This window comes from Somniosus microcephalus, chromosome 5 (genome assembly GCF_052327205.1).
Source record: "Somniosus microcephalus isolate GS21.2 chromosome 5, FLI_Smic_1.0, whole genome shotgun sequence".
Classification (NCBI taxonomy): Eukaryota; Metazoa; Chordata; class Chondrichthyes; order Squaliformes; family Somniosidae; genus Somniosus; species Somniosus microcephalus.
In genome coordinates this window covers 207089863-207107211 of record NC_140991.1, presented here as the reverse complement: position 1 = coordinate 207107211, position 17349 = coordinate 207089863, and the positions used below count along the sequence as shown (strand labels likewise).

General features: G+C 46.3%; 1 protein-coding gene across 1 annotated transcript in view; it reads left to right on the top strand.

Annotated features, from left to right (window-relative positions):
* Positions 1–17349, top strand: part of creb5b (cAMP responsive element binding protein 5b) — a 665061-nt gene that overhangs the window by 631245 nt on the left and 16467 nt on the right. Inside the window, exons 10-11 of the mRNA XM_085988619.1 lie at positions 5080–5391; positions 11649–11876. Of these exons, the coding sequence (XP_085844745.1) occupies positions 5080–5391; positions 11649–11876 (540 nt within the window). The remainder of the gene's footprint in view (positions 1–5079; positions 5392–11648; positions 11877–17349) is intronic.

Genomic DNA, 17349 nt, shown 5'->3' with positions numbered 1-17349 from the left:
TCCTGTGGGACACACTGCTCTCCCCACCCAAACCCCCAATATGCAGTCCCAATGTCCGAAGCTATATATTGGGAGAGGAATTTGTAAAATTACCCCTATAGTGGCAGCATAGCACTGATGTAAAATTGTTTGCAGGTACACCTGTAAATTCAGTTGTTTTACAGCAGATACTGTTATCCTTTAGAATGCACAAACAGCCAAGAAATGCGATGCTTGTGCTGGGATTATGCTTGAATCCCAGGATTAAGTTCCAGACAAAATTACAGATTTAAAAATATTTCCAATATATTTGTCCTTCATCTTTATTTATCGTAGAAATTATTTTAAATGTTTTACTGTTATTTCATATGAATTGCAATTTTTTTTAGATCTTTGTATTGGGAGCAAATGGGAAGTGATTGGGTACTTTGGTATTCGTGCACGAGGGCCAGAATTCTGCTTGGTCAGATATGTGTTCATCTGGGCTTGACTGTGTGGATTGTTTGTTGATCGCCATAATGAACGTCGCATTTCTGCTAACTATGTGGACCGAGCAGACTGAGCTGAACTGCAGCTTTAATGAGCAATGAAGCTGGCCAAGAACATGTTGTTCAGTCTCAGCATGAAGGATCAAGCATTTCAGCAGAAATTAATGAGGCACCAGGGTCTGATCAATGATGCCTTGGAAGATACTACTTCAGGTCGCTTAGCTTCATGCTTGTACTGTGATCCAGGGCATCTGGTTGACTTTTACACTGGGGCCTGATGAATGAAAAGCTTGCAAAATCCTGTTAATCTTTTGAAATTACTTTACTTGACTGAAGAGCAGCTGCATGCAAGGCCTCTTGATATATTCTAAATATTCATTGTTTATTAAAATCACTGACTGGGTTGCAACATTTCATTTCAAAATGCACTGCAAAGTTCTATGCCAGGTTCTGTCTCTGGAAATAAGTGTCAACATTTAACTGCAGTACCTCTTACTGGTACTATGTGATAGGGTTTTCTGGTAAATGTCACGTAATGTTCAGTGCTAAAACAGCAGCAGGAATATAGTATATTCCGAGCACAGAATAAAAAAAAGGTTGGGCTGAATTTTCAGGCCTCCTGCCCTACAGAAACAGAATGGTAGCAACCTGAAAATGAAGTGCAATATCTTACCACCCGTTACCACTGTTGTGGTGGCCATGGCCATTTTGCTGGCATCCTCCGAGTAAGTGGCTGCCTAGCTGATTGGAAATATTTAAATTGGGGTCCTATGATGTCAAGCACTCCTACCCCTTAGAGCACATTTCATTATTTTACCTTTTATTTCCTGGGTCAGTTTTATCATCCTTTGAAATACAGATGCCAGGGGCTGGATTTTGCCAGTGTGGAGCTTTTGGAGACGGGACTCCCACTTGTCGGGTTTTAGTCCCGCCTCCATCGACTTCTGGCCAACCCACGCTATTTTCCCTTGATTGACCTTGTTAAGCCCGTCCAGCGGGCTTAGCAGGCCAATTAAGGGAAAGCCGGTTACAAAGAAAGTCAGCGTATGACATTTCAACTGTCAACAATGTTTGGCAGATGAATTGTAATCGTTTGACAGCTCTATGAAGCTGTCAAACACTGACATTCTCTGTAGTTTGATGAGGTCTTGAATTCAAGACCTCATCAAACCTCTTTCTTTAGCAGAAATTAGATGGTTGTTGCATTGGAGAATGCAGGAGCCATCTGTCATCTCTGCCGTGGAGATGCAAAACGCTCCGCATCCCCAACGATTGAAGCCTGCAGGAAGAAACAAAGGTAAGTAAACTTTTTCTAACACTTTCCACTCACCTCACATACTTACCTCTCCACACTTGCACCCATCACTTACCTTTACAGCACACTTTTGCACCCCGCAGACCCTGGCGGGGTTCGCAGCCTTTGGGAAACCCGCACTTGTGTGGGTAAAATGGGGATAATCCTCTTATCTGCCTGTTAACTACCTGTTAACAGGCAGTTAAGTGGCTGTAATCCCCTTCCCGCCTCCAGGAGACGGGACCCGCCTCCTGGGAAGATGGCACGGAGGCTGGTTGGGGGCGGGATGGGCACCCGCCCCCAGATTCTGTCATTTTCCCGGCAGTCCCGCCTCCCCAGGGCTGGCAAGATCGTACCCCACATTTGCCTTCTTCCAGTCCTATGCAATCTCATCTGTACTTAATGATTCTCCTGGATAATAGCCAATGCCACACAATTTTCCTTTATTGCCTCCTTCAGCACCCCTGACCCAACGAGTGAGCTAGTCTTAAGTGCTCACACTTTATTCAGTACTTCTGCCTTGCTGATTTCAAAACCCTCTAGGATGCGGAGTGTACTCTAGTACTTGGATAGCAAGTTACGTAGTTATCGTCTCTTAGTGAATACTTCTAAAAAAATATTCATTTAATATTTCAATTATTTTATCTTCTTAAACTTCCCTGCTACTTTTATATTTGTGAGTTTGCATTTTCTCTCTAATTGCTCTTATCTTTAATATTTGTAGCTGAACTAATTTCTAGGATTTTCTTTGCACTTCTAATATCCCTTTTATCCTGTTATATGTAGCAAATTCCTACATTGCTCCCACTATTTTTCCCTCCTTGGTTCATGTGGGCATTTTATACCTTTTTTTAATGTTTCCATTTTCATTGACATTGATCTTGATTTTGGTGAATGCTTGTTTTTCTTACATTTGTGTTTCTTGGATAGATATTTATCTTGCATACTCAACATTATTGTTTTAAACATGCTCAATTCTGTTAACTGAGATATCTTTCACTATTATTTCCCAGTTAATTTACTCTCAGTAATATATACAACTTTGGTGTTTCTTTTCCTCTTTGCTTTTTTCTTTTTCAGTTTTTTTAATTTGCCCACCAGTTATACAGTTCAATTGAAAGAAAAATCGGCGCGGTGTATAATGGGCAGCCGCTCCGATATCGCCATTTTAAACTATCGCTAAAAGTTAAAATTACCCCCAGTGATTTTTCTTTTTACTTCTTTTTCTATTTTTAATTTGGTCTTTATCTCTGTTCTGTGTTTCTCACACTTTTTTTTGATCTCCATTGGCTTTGCATTCCCCTCCCTCACAATTGGTGTGTTTACTGCACATGGAGTTAGAAAATATCTTACTCTGAGCACATGAAGCAATCCAAAAAACCTAAGTTTCGTGTTTTAGTGGCAGCAATTTTAAAATAGCGGCACAAAACCCTGTTGAACAACAAAGTTTACAGTTTTCCTGACAGTGATGAATGTGGGTCCTGAATTCTTGTCCTGATGTATGTGAATGCTGTATTTATCATATCTTGCTCCTAGTTGTTTGCGGCAATATATAAGTATACAATAAATATGGTGGTTTATATCTTCAATAAAATACTGGCCCCAATGAGGAATGCACTGGATGAGTGATTTCAGTGGTGGTCGACATACAGATTGCACAGGTCACCCTTTGCAGAGATGCAATCTTTCTGTATTTAATACGGCAACTTTGGGGTAGCAATTAGAAGGCATTTTGCCCCGATTTCGGGTCTAAAGCGGGTGCAACAATGATGAATTTTTCAGTGCTAAATTTATTGGGGACTTTTTTTAGGCAGCCCTGGCAGCCACCTGAAACAAGCGCAGATCTCATTTTAATGTTGAAATGAGGCTCCAGCACCCATTTGGGACCCATTAGCTAAAATTGTAAAAACTAGTCGGCTTGCACTGCAATGAATTTACAGCGCCTCCTCCACATTAATACTGCAGGCCCACGTTCGCCCGTTTGCCATCCTACCCCTGCACTTACCTGCAGACCAGCTCGCTGTCCGAGATGGACGAAATTGGGAAGAACGGCGCAGCGAGTTGCATTGGGTCACCTGATTGGCACCAGCAGCTCACCGCTACTTTTACAATGAGACCCAAGGAACAATTTCTCGTAATCCTAGGGTTTCCGTCTTTGGGCACAGATATCCTCATTATCCAGGATCCCAATTTTATAGCAATAATTTGTATTTTGACATTTTCAGTATTGGTATCTCTGTCTCTTGGTTTGTGAATTGTGCAGCGTCATGTCACTGATTCATTTTTGCAGTATATCATTGCTCAGTTTCAGTTATCTATTGTAAGAATATGAAATATGACTGTTTTCTTCTAATAAACTATTAGAAACAGCAACTAATTTCAGTGTGCATATGAATATATAATATTTTTGCAAAGTAGCAGTGTTCGTTGACCTAAATGAGTTTTATTTATGCAACTGCACACATTGGTCTTGATATTCCCATAGGTAGTAAGTGTACAAAACTGAATTTCCAGTTTTAATTGCCGTAGGTATAAGCCTTGTCATTTGTTCCCCACAGCTGGAGCTCTGTCCTCGAGAGGCGTAATTCCAGCTGTGTATTTAAGTGGCATTCCTGGGGGAGAGGGGTTGCAACAAAGAAATTTCCTTTGTTTCAACTTGACCTCGCTTACTGTTCAGGCAGTCTTCCCGCCACCTCTTCAGTAGCAGCATTGTTCTGTTGTGGCCTAATCACTGCCAGACCTCTGCTCGGCAGTTATTTGAAAACTTTAATGTACTGGTAACCAAAGTGCACCAAGCAGCGGGAGGATAGGTTTATTGCCAGCATGAAAAAGTTATTGCCCTCCAAGAGCAGTATCCATTGCCATTATATCCCAAAATACAAAAAGATGCAAGTTTGTTCTTTCATCACCACAAACCATTATTGAACACATTTGGAGAGTTCCTTTTTAAATCCTAATGCTCAAGAAGACAAGATGAATACATATGAAAGGCTGCATTTTGTTTTGTTGATTGTAATGATTATTGCTGTAGTGACATTAAAAAGAAAATGGTTTGGCTCGGAATTTTTAAAACCAAGAAAATCTTTGAAAAAGGGACATTTAAAAAAAAGCATAGATGCCAGTCAATGAAATGCAAAGCATTAATCTTGTAATGAAGTATGATTACATGCTTTTTAATACCAGCATGACTTCTGCCGTTTACTTTGACATCTGGGGTTTTTGGATACTGGGGAGAGAATGTGTATAACATCTTCAATATGGCAAATTTGAAAAGCAATGAGGTTTTAATTAGCATTCTTTGCTTTGTTTTCTTTGCAGCGGCTTAAAGCAGCACTGAGTCAGCACCCTACGGCTTTGTCAAATGGAAATATGAACATGATGGGTCAAGTAATGGAGATGATGACATCCAGGCAGGAGCAGGCACCACAACCACACCATCACATGCACTCACATCCGCACCAGCCTCCCCCTCACCACTCCTTCACACATCAGCATCAGCCGCACCCACATCAGCATCATCCTCACCATCACCAGCAAAGCCACCCCCATTCTCATCCACACCTACACACACACCCGCCACAGCACCAGACCCCTCCGCTGCAACCTCTACCCACAGGAGCACAACATCAGGTAAATCATCGAAGGATGCTTATAGACTGTATTACAGGTTCATGGTTGTACCACTGGGTGAAATGGAAAATGATGCAGAAACAAGCAATGATCATATCTTCTGTTTTCTATCACTTGATGTCAATAACACAGCAATAGGGATCTTCTTCACTAATTAGAGAAAAATAAAATGTGAACATTTTTGTAATATACTTCATGCATGGAGATGCTTCTTAATAAAATTGTAGGGAAGAATTTCTCTGGTTATTTTGTGTAGCAACATCATTGTCGGGGTTCATGAAGATTTCCTCTAGTTGGTGTTTCTAACAAAATTACAAGTGCATGCTTTCTAAAGATATCTAAGGGGTAGATCTATATCTGGGCCCAGACTCGGTGCTGCAGAGTTAGCACGTGCCTGAACCAAGAGGCTCAGGCAGTGCCAGGAATTGATCCTCGGACCTCGTCAGCACCTCCCCCAGTAGTAGCCCTCAGGTACATTCCGGGAGAAGGGACGATGGAGCAAGCAACTGGAGTGGGAGGTGGGGGGTGGAATCGCCAGGACTGTTGAGTTGGGTGGAGCACTTAAGAACCTTACCTGCCATTGGCAGCTGCTGGGGCCATTGAAGAATCCTGAGCAGGACAGGCCCGACACCGGCCCCACTCATCGGTAATGAACTTTACACAAGGGTCCTTCAACAGGTGTTAAGCTCTTAATTAACATATTCAAGGACATAATGACTATTCTAGGCAGCCGCCCAGGACATAGGAACATGAGTAGAACATTGAACGGCTCGAGCCTGTTCTGCCATCCAATTAGATCATGGCTGATTTGTATCTTGGTTCAGTTACCCTTAATACCCTCGCCTAACAAAAGTCTATCAATAGCAAAATACTGTGGATGCTGGAAATCTGAAATAACAACAGAAAGTGGTGGGAACACTCAGCCAGTCAAGCAGCATCAAATGGAGGAGAAACACGTTGGGCTGGATTTTGTCAATGGGGGCGCGTTGGGGGCGGGACTGCTGGTTTTCAATTTTCAGTCCCGCCCCCAATGACATCTGTCCAACCCACGCTATTTTCCCTTGATTGACCTTGTGGCTTACTGGCCAATTAAGGGAAAGCCGGTGACAGAGGACGTCAGCGTATGACGTTTCATCTGTTGAAAATTATTTGACAGATGAATTGTCAGCGTTTGACAGCTTTGAGAAGCTGTCAAACACTGACAATCTCTGTTCTAAGGTGAGCCCTTGCACAGAAGGCTCACCAAAACCTCTTTCCTCAGCAGAAATCAGATGGCTGCTGCATCTGAAAATGCAGCAGCCATTTTGTCATCTCTGCCATTGAGATGAGGCACCTCCGGATCCTCAAGGGTTGAAGCCTGCAGAGAGAAACAAAGGTAAGGAAACTTTTTCCAACACATTACACTCACCTCTCATACTTACCTTTCCACACTTGCACCCATCACTCACCTCTACAGCGGACTTTTCGATCCCTCTCACCCCCGCCGACCCACTGCTCGCCTCTGTGACCCTGGCGAGGTTCGCAGGAGTAAAATGGGGATAAGCCTCAAAACTGCCTGTTAACTACCTATTAACAGGCAGTTAATTGGCTCTACTCCCCTTCCCGCCTCGAGGAGACGGGTCCCTGCACGAGTCAGAGACCCGCCTCCTGGGAAGATGGCACGGAGGCGGGTTGGGAGCGGGGTCGGTACCCGCTCCCAGTTTCTGCCATTTTCCTGGCAGTCCCACCTCCATACCCGCCTCCCCAGGGCTGGGAAAATTTCCCCCGTTGACTCTGTTTCTGTTGACCTGCTGAGTGTTTCCAGCACTTTCTGTTGTTATTTCAAAAATCTATCAATACCGTTTTGAAATTTTCAATTGACCTAGCCTCAACAGCTTTTTGGGAAAAAGTTCCAAATTTCCTTTATGTTTTGTGTGAAGAAGCACTTTCTGACATCACCCCTGAACAGTGTAGATCTAATTTTAAAGTTACGCTCACGCCCCCTTGTTCTGGACTCTCCCACCAGAGGAAATAGTTTCTCTCTATCTACTCTATCAAATCCTTTAATCAGTTTAAACACCTCAATTAGATCATCCCCTTAATCTTCTGTATTTAAGGGAATACAAGCCGAGTCTGTGCAACCTGTCCTCATAATTTAATCCCACTGCTAAATTGATATGCTTTGCAACCGTTTTACACCCGTAAGACAGGAGCAACACATACCAATTTCTACCCTTTATGAAACTATAATAGTCACCAACACATTTTTGATGTCACTACACTAAGTGTGCAGAGTAAATTCTCTATAGGAGCTGTTTCTGGCGATGCTGTTTAGGATTAAAGAGTAAATTTAGTGCAGCAAAGCTTCCAGCAGAGAGAAATGATAGACAGGAGTGCAAATTGGAGATAACTTAACGCCTAATTCTCTGATCTGCATTCCCATTTAGCAAGGCTCTGTGCTGGCAGCCTCACCTCAATCAATTTACCCTTGCGTATACCCAATACACTGAGGAGGTTAACTAGCTAACAATAGGTAGATTTTCCTGTTTTAAAAATAAGTTTTCTTACATGATTATTTCACCATTTTAACACCCACCAATCAAAGTGGCAATTTGCACCCATTTTCCTCCCATTAATTTGACAAAATACAAATTTAATGACGGTAATGGCCAGTCGCGACTCAGTTGAAATAATAAAAATATGGTAGCAAAATACTGCGGATGCTGGAAATCTGAAATAACAACAGAAAAAGCTGGAAAAACTCAGCAGGCCAGGCAACATCCGTGAAGAGAGAAACAAAGTTAACGTTTCAGGTCGAAACCCTTCTTCAGAACTGAGAAAAAAAGCAGGAAATGAAACAGATGAAAAAGCAAGTTGGGGGCTGGGAAATGGGGGAGGGGATGAAAGAACAAAAGGGAAGGTCTGTGAGAAGTAAAGAGACATTAAGAGATATTCAAGGCAAGACGAGATGGTAATAGGACAGATTACGAAACAGACAATGGCTCTAGATGAAGTGTGAAATGCGCTAGCAGAATGAAAGACAGCTGCCATGTGGGAGAGAAAAAAAAGAGAAAAGGCACAAACCAAAAGTGTGGATAGAAAATATATAAATATGATAGGGGCCGAGGTTATGATCTGAAATTGTTGAACTCGATATTGAGTCCGGAAGGCTGTAAAGTGCCTAAACAGAAGATGAGGTGCTGTTCCTCGAGCTTACGCTGAGCTTCCGTGGAACAATGCAAGAGGCCGCAGATGGTGAGGTCTGAGTGGGAATGGGGCGGTGAATTAAAGTGACAGGTGACCGGAAGCTCGGGGTCACCCTTACGGACTGAACGGAGGTGTTCCGCAAAGCGGCCACCCAATCTGCATTTGGTCTCCCCAATGTAGAGGAGACTGCATCGTGAGCAGCGAATACAGTATACTAGATTGCAAGAAATACAAGTAAATCGCTGTTTCACCTGGAAGGGGTGTTTGGGGCCCTGGACAGTGGGAAGAGGGGAGGTATAAGGGCAGGTGTTGCATCTCCTGCGCTTGCACGGGAAGGTGCCGGGCGAAGGGGAAGGGGTGCTGGGGGTGATAGAGGAGTGGACTAGGGTGTCTCGGAGGGAGCGGTCCCTACGGAATGCTGAAAGGGGAGGTGAGGGGAAGATGCGTTTGGTGGTGGGATCACATTGGAGGTGGTGGAAATGGCGGAGAATGATCCGTTGAATGTGGAGGCTGGTGGGGTGAAAGGTGAGGACAAGGGGAACCCTATTGTGGTTTCGGGAGGGAGGGGCAGGGGTGAGGGCAGAAGTGCGGGAGTTGAAATAATGCTGTTTCACACTTCTCAAGCATCTAAATTGGCGCATAACCAGCAAAACTGACAAAAATATATTTTGTCCAAGTGTGGAATCAGCAAAAGAGAATTAAAATAAATTAATTAAGATTTTGCAAGTCTGCATATCAGCCATTTCTACTGACCCAGCTTGACTCCCGATGTCAGCCCTCCTCACCTGAAAAAACTCACACACTCCATTGAATGAATTTACAGCTAACAAGCGTGCTACTCTTAATAGGGAGAGAGTTGACATGTATCAGGATTGAAGTTAGATTTGATGGAAATAAATGACTCATATATTTCTCGCTTTTCACTATTCACGCTTATTAGTTTCAGTAGATGGAAAAGAGTCGACATTCTGCATCTGCAATCACAGCCCTCCTTTTACACTCCTTAAACAAACATTGGGCAAGATTTTTTGTTGGAGTTACACTAACTCCCTGGCATAACTCCAGTAGACAGGGTAGGAAGTGAGTCTGGGAGCAGCTCCACTGGATTCCCAACAAGTGTGGGTTTTTCCAGCAGATGTGATGGGGATAAAATATATCCACCCTAATATGACCAGACATATTCAAACCAGTTGCAAATTATGTACAGGGTTGCTTTAGCAATGGGGGAGAATATTTAAAATTTAGAGGGCTGCCTTTGACAATATTTCCAAAGAAAAACATTTGTTGCTAGCTATCGGCTGGCTTCGAAGGTCATTTCCTTCCTCCTCCCCCCGGGATTTCTGCCACTGTCCGGGGAGGGTGGGAGGCAGGGATGGGAGAGAGGGGAGGGTGCGGGGGCAGGGATGGGAGAGAGGGGAGGGTGCGGGGGCAGTGGATGGGAGAGAGGGGAGGGAGCAGGGGCAGTGGATGGGAGAGAGGGGAGGGTGCGGGGGCAGGGATGGGAGAGAGGTGCAGGGGCAGGGATGGGAGAGAGGGGAGGGTGCAGGGGCAGGGATGGGAGAGAGGGGCGGGTGCGGGGGCAGGGATGGGAGAGAGGGGCAGGGATGGGAGAGAGGGGAGGGTGCAGGGGCAGGAATGGGAGAGAGGGGCGGGTGCGGGGGCAGGGATGGGAGAGAGGGGCGGGTGCGGGGGCAGGGATGGGAGAGAGGGGAGGGTGCGGGGGCAGGGATGGGAGAGAGGGGAGGGTGCAGGGGCAGGGATGGGAGAGGGGAGGGTGCAGGGGCAGTGGATGGGAGAGAGGGGAGGGTGCAGGGGCAGGGATGGGAGAGAGGGGAGGGTGCAGGGGCAGGGATGCGAGAGAGGGGCGGGTGCGGGGGCAGGGATGGGAGAGAGGGGAGGGTGCGGAGGCAGGGATGGGAGAGAGGGGCAGGTGCGGGGGCAGGGATGGGAGAGAGGAGGGTGCGGGGGCAGGGATGGGAGAGAGGGGAGGGTGGGAGGCAGGGATGGGAGAGAGGGGAGGGTGCGGGGGCAGGGATGGGAGAGAGGAGGGTGCGGGGGCAGGGATGGGAGAGAGGGGAGGGTGGGAGGCAGGGATGGGAGAGAGGGGAGGGTGCGGGGGCAGGGATGGGAGAGAGGGGAGGGTGCGGGGGCAGGGATGGGAGAGAGGGGAGGGTGCGGGGGCAGTGGATGGGAGAGAGGGGAGGGTGCGGGGGCAGTGGATGGGAGAGAGGGGAGGGTGCGGGGGCAGTGGATGGGAGAGAGGGGAGGGTGCAGGGGCAGGGATGGGAGAGAGGGGAGGGTGCAGGGGCAGGGGTGGGAGAGAGGGGAGGGTGCGGGGGCAGGGATGGGAGAGAGGGGAGGGTGCGGGGGCAGGGATGCGAGAGAGGGGCGGGTGCGGGGGCAGGGATGGGAGAGAGGGGAGGGTGCGGGGGCAGGGATGGGAGAGAGGGGCGGGTGCGGGGGCAGGGATGGGAGAGAGGAGGGTGCGGCGGCAGGGATGGGACAGAGGGGAGGGTGCGGGGGCAGGGATAGGAGAGAGGGAGCGTGCGGGGGCAGTGGATCTGCCAACAATATTTAAAATGTTATGGATTTCAAAGTGGAAAATCCTGATGATTGAGTTTGGAGTGTTTGGATGACTGTATTTCCTGGATTTGGGTGGGAGGGGTGGGGGAGGTAGGGAGGAGTGGAGGAGGGGGGTAGCAGGGAGTGTGGAAGAGGTACAGAATGTTCCTGCTCCCTCTTGAATGGATTCCTGTCCATGAGCACCCCCAGCTGTGGGATCCATGCACACGTGATTTCCCACATAAAGTGCAGAGTGGCTTCCATTACAAATGAGGCCTTTTCTGTGCTGTTGTATATTGTGGAAAAAGGAGGCCACCATTAGCATGGGATTGAAATTCTCAAGTGTGAGATTGCAATCTCATTCATGGGATTTCTACCTCATGTAGGACAGCTGATAGGTCTGATTAGTTGGAATTTATTTGACTGAAAATATTTACTCATTTGCTTTGTGCTAATCCTACTTTTTTATTTAAAGCAAAAAATAATTTATATTTGATGTTTTCTTGTAGGTCTCGCCTGGAGCACAACAGATGCAGTCTCCCCAATCAGGGCACCCAACTCCAACCAGTGGGGGCCGCAGGAGAAGGGTTGTGGATGAAGACCCTGATGAAAGACGGAGGAAGTTTCTCGAAAGAAATCGTGCAGCTGCAACGCGCTGTAGGCAGAAGAGAAAAGTTTGGGTGCTGTCACTGGAAAAGAAAGCAGAGGAACTCACACAAACAAACATGCAACTTCAGGTATGATGCTTTCCTACAAATCATAGTAGCAGGGCCTTCCTGAAAAATGATTTTTATACCATTTGCATTATAATATTTCATGCCATTTTCTGATTCTACCTATGGCAAATGTATGATTATTCCTTATTGCTCCCGCAGGTATTTTATCACCAAAATTGCACATAATTTAAATAAATACATTTCAGCGTAACATTACAGCACTTGTCATTTTCTATTATTCTACAAACATTTTATGTCACGTCTCTCATTTCTTTTTCCATTCTCTAAATTAATTCATAAACTGCACAAAATTGTTAAAGTTGGACTGTGCAATATTGCAAACAATCCCATTCACATGAAAATCTTCCACCTGCTATTTAATGAACACATCACCCCATTTCAAATAATAAGCTAACGACTTTGGGAAAGTAGTGGACAAATGATTTTCATCCAAACTCCTCAACACATTTGTTAATAATATGACAGCACAGTTTCAGCTCAAGAGATAGCGAAGACATTGCTGAGTCTTTTAGTAACACTAACATTAAGATTCAAAACTTGTTCTGCTGCTTCACAAGGCTACAAGTGACATTCAGAAAATAAACCACCAACATCAAACGACTTCAAGTCTGACTGCTGATGTTGTGTTGTGTATTTACTGAAATCTATTTAGTTATTTATTTTATTTGTTCCGGGATGTGGGCATCGCTAGCAAGGCCAGCATTTATTGCCCATCCTTAATTGCCCTTAAGCAGGTGGTGGTGAGCCGCCTTCTTGAACCACTGCAGTCCTTGTGGTGAAGGTACTCCCACAGTGCTGTTAGGGAGGGAGTTCCAGGATTTTGACCCACCGGTGGTGGAGGGAGTGAATGTTTAAGGTAGTGAATGGGGTGCCAATCAAGCGGGCTGCTTTGTCCTGGATGGTGTTGAGCTTCTTGAGTGTTGTTGGAGCTGCACTCATCCAGGCAAGTGGAGAGTATTCCATCCCACTCCTGACTTGTGCCTTGTTGATGGTGGAAAGGCTTTGGGGAGTCAGGAGACGAGACACTCGCTGCAGAATACCCAGCCTCTGACCTGCTCTTGTTGCCACAGTATTTATGTGGCTGGTCCAGTTAAGTTTCTGGTCAATGGTGACCCCCCAGGATGTTGATGGTCGAGGATTCGGCGATGTTAATGCTGTTGACTGTCAAGGGGAGGTGGCTAGACTCTTCCCTGTTGGAGATAGTCATTGCCTGGCACTTGTGTGGCATAAATGTTACTTGCCACTTATCAGCCCAAGCCTGAATGTCGTCCAGGTCTTGCTGCATGCGGGCATGGACTGCTTCATTATCTGAGGAGTTGTGAATGGAACTGAATACTGCTTAATCATTAGCGTCATTGATGAAACAGCTGAAGATGGGACACTGCCCTGAGGAGCTCCTGCAATGATGTCCTGTGGCTGAGATGATTGACCTCCAACAACCACAACCATCTTCCTTTGTGCTAGGTATGACTCTAGCCAGTGGAGAGTTTTCCCCCTGATTCCCATTGATTTCAATTTTACTAGGGCTCCTTGATGCCACACTCGGTCAAATGCTGCCTTGATGTCAAGGGCAGTCACTCTCACCTCCCCTCTGGAATTCAGCTCTTTTGTCCATGTTTGGACCAAGGCTGTAATGAGGTCTGGAGCCGAGTGGTCCCGGCGGAACACAAACTGAGCATCGGTGAGCAGGCTTTTCACGAGTAAGTGCCACTTGATAACAATGTCGACGACACCTTCCATCACTTTGCAGATGATTGAGAGTAGACTGATGGGGCAGTAATTGGCTGGATCAGATTTGTCCTGCTTTTTGTGGACAGGACATACCTGGGTAGTTTTTCACATTGTCGGGTAGATGCCAGTGTTGTAGCTGTACTGGAACAGCTTGGCTAGAGGCGTGGCTATTTCAGGAGCACAAGTCTTCAGCACGACAGCCGGGATGTTGTTGGGACCCATAGGCTTTGCTGTATCCAGTGTGCTCAGCCGTTTCTTGATATCACGTGGAGTGAATCAAATTGACTGAAGACTGGTTTCTGTAGTGGGGAAAATACTAGAGTCTATTATAAAAGATGTAATAGCAGAGCACTTGGAAAACAGTGACAGGATCGGACAAAATCAACATGGAGTTACAAAAGGTAAATCGTGCTTGACTAATCTACTGGAATTTTTTGAGGATGTAACTGGTAAAATAGATAAGGGAGAACCAGTGGATGTGGTGTATTTGGACTTTCAGAAGGCTTTCGATAAGGTCCCACATAAGAGATTAGCGTGTAAAGTTAAGGCACATGGGATTGGGGGCAAGGTATTGACTTGGATAGAGAACTGGTTGGCAGACAGAAAGCAAAGAGTTGGAATAAACGGGTCTTTTTCCGAGTGGCAGGCAGTGACTAGTGGGGTACCGCAGGGATCGGTCCTTGGACCCCAGCTATTCACAATATATATTAATGATCTAGACAAGGGAACTAGATGTAATATCTCCAAATTTGCAGACGACACAAAGCTGGGCGGGCGTGTGTGCTGTGAGGAGGATGCTGAGAAACTCCAGGATGATTTGGACAGGTTGGGTGATTGGGCAGAAGCATGGCAGATGCAATATAACGTGGATAAATGTGAGGTTATCCACTTTGGTGGCAAAAACAGGAAGGCAGATTATTAGCAAAATACTGCGGATGCTGGAAATCTGAAATAACAACAGAAAATGCTGGAAATACTCAGCAGGCCAGGCAGCATCCGTGGAGAGAGAAACAGGGTTAACGTTTCAGGTCTGGGACCCTTCATCAGAACTGGAAAAAGCTGGAAATGTAACAGATATTAAGCAGGTGCAGAGACGGGGGGGCGGGTTTAGGAGGAGAGGAAGGAATTGAAAGAACATGCTGTGAAAATGTTGCAAATGGGAATGGCAAAATCATACTGCATGAAAAATGGGGGCAGGGATTATTATCTGAAATTGTTGAACTCTACGTTGAGTCCGGCAGGCTGCAAAGTGCCCAATCGAAAGATGAGGTGCTGTTCCTCGAGCTTACGTTGAACTTCATTAGAACAGTGTAAGAGGCCGAGGACAGAGAGATCAGAGTGGGAGTGAAGTGGAGAATTAAAGTGACAGGCGACCGGAAGCTCAGGGTCACCCTTACGGACTGAACGGAAGTGTTCCGCAAAGCGGTCGCCCAATCTGCGTTTGGTCTCCCCAATGTAGAGGAGACCGCATCGTGAGCAGCGAATACAGTATATTAAATTGCAAGAAGTACAAGTAAATCGCTGTTTCACCTGGAAGGGGTGTTTGGGGCCCTGGACAGTGGGAAGGGAGGAGGTAAAAGGGCATGTGTTGCATCTCCTGCGTTTGCACGGGAAGGTGCCAGGTGAAGGAGAAGGGCTGTTGAGGGTGATTGAGGAGTGGACCAGGGTGTCGCGGAAGGAGCGGTCCCTTCGGAATGCTGAAAGGGGAGGTGAGGGGAAGATGTGTTTGGTGGTAGGATCACATTGGAGGTGGCGGAAATGGCGGAGGATGATCCGTTGAATGTGGAGGCTGGTGGGGTGAAAGGTGAGGACAAGGGGAACCCTATCATGGTTCTGGGAGGGAGAGGAAAGGGTGAGAGCAGAAGTGCGGGAAATAGAACGGACATGGTCAAGGGCCGTGTCAACCACAGTAGAGGGGAATCCTCGGTTGAGGAAAAAGGAAGACATGTCGGAAGCACTGGTATGGAAGGTGGCATCGTCAGAACAGACGCGGCGGAGACGGAGAAACTGAGAGGATGGAATAGAGTCCTTACAGGAAGCAGGGTGGGAGGAAGTGTAGTCCAGGTAGCTGTGGGAGTCGGTGGGCTTGTAGTGGATGTTTGTCGAAAGCCGATTGCCAGAAATGGAGACGGAGAAGTCAAGGAAGGGAAGGGAAGAGTCGGAGATGGACCATGTGACCTCATCTTTCGATTGGGCACTTTGCAGCCTGCCGGACTCAACGTAGAGTTCAACAATTTCAGATAATAATCCCTGCCCCCATTTTTCATGCAGTATGATTTTGCCATTCCCATTTGCAACATTTTCACAGCATGTTCTTTCAATTCCTTCCTCCCCTCCTAAACGCGCCCCCCCCCCCCCCGTCTCTGCACCTCCTTAATATCTGTTACATTTCCAGCTTTTCTTGTTCTGATGAAGGGTCCCAGACCTGAAACGTTAACCCTGTTTCTCTCTCCACGGATGCTGCCTGGCCTGCTGAGTATTTCCAGCATTTTCTGTTGTTAAGGCAGATTATTATCTGAATGGCAATAGATTGGGAGAAGGGGAAGTGCAACGAGACCTGGGTGTCCGTGTGCACCAGTCGCTGAAGGTGAGCATGCAGGTGCAGCAGGCGGTTAAGAAGACAAATGATATGTTGGCCTTCGTAGCGAGAGGATTTGAGTACAGGAACAAGGATGTCTTGCTCCAGTTGTACAGGGCCTTGGTGAGACCACATCTTGAGTATTGTGTGCAGTTTTGGTCGCCTTATCTGAGGAAGGATGTTCTTGCCATGGAAGGAGTTCAGTGAAGATTCACCAGGCTGATACCTGGGATGGCAGGAATGACGTATGAGGAGAGATTGGGTCGATTGGGCTTGTACTCGCTGGAATTTAGAAGAATGAGAGGGGATCTCATTGAAACTTATAAAATTCTGACAGGACTGGACAGACTAGATGCAGGAAGGATGTTCCAGATGGTCGGGGAGTCCAGAACCAGGGGTCACAGTCTAAGGATAAGGGGTAGGCCATTTAGGACAGAAATTAGGAGGAATTCTGTGGAATTCTCTACCACAGAAGGCAGTAGAGGCCAATTCATTAAATATATTCAAGAAGGAGTTGGATATATTTCTTAAAGCTAAAGGGATCAAGGGGTATGGGGAGAAAGCAGGGACCGGGTACTGAATTTGGATGATCAGCCATGATCGCATTGAATTGCGGAGCAGGCTCAAGGGGCCGAATGGCCTACTACTGCTCCTATCTTCTATGTTTCTTTGTTTCTGTGATGGGGTGGGGACCTCAGGAGGAGGCCGAAATTTAAATGACGTGTACTCTTATTTGAGTGGATTCTTATGACTTTGATTAAAGTTTACAACATGCATTTTATTAAGTAGCTGCTTGCTCTTGAAATTCAGAGGTTCAGATAAAAAGAGAACATTTAGTTTTGGTTTAGTCAGCATAGACTCTAGGGTAGTGTGATCAACCACCCGCTAGATCGAAGGGTGTGTTGATGCAGGAACAGGAGAACACAAGCACAGTCACAAGTTTGGTCTAGGGGGTGGTTGATTACATATGGTGGAGAATGCGGCTTTAGCCCTCTGGTGGCTGGGAGGACAAAGCACACATTTTTGAAAACCCTTTGGTGGAGCGATGGAGGCCCTTTTGCAGCAGTTTATCAGGGCCAGTATGGCCAACAAGAACAAATACAAAAAAATTCTTGAGGAACAGTGCCATGGCAATGAGCTGCTGAGGGAAAACCTACGGGAGCG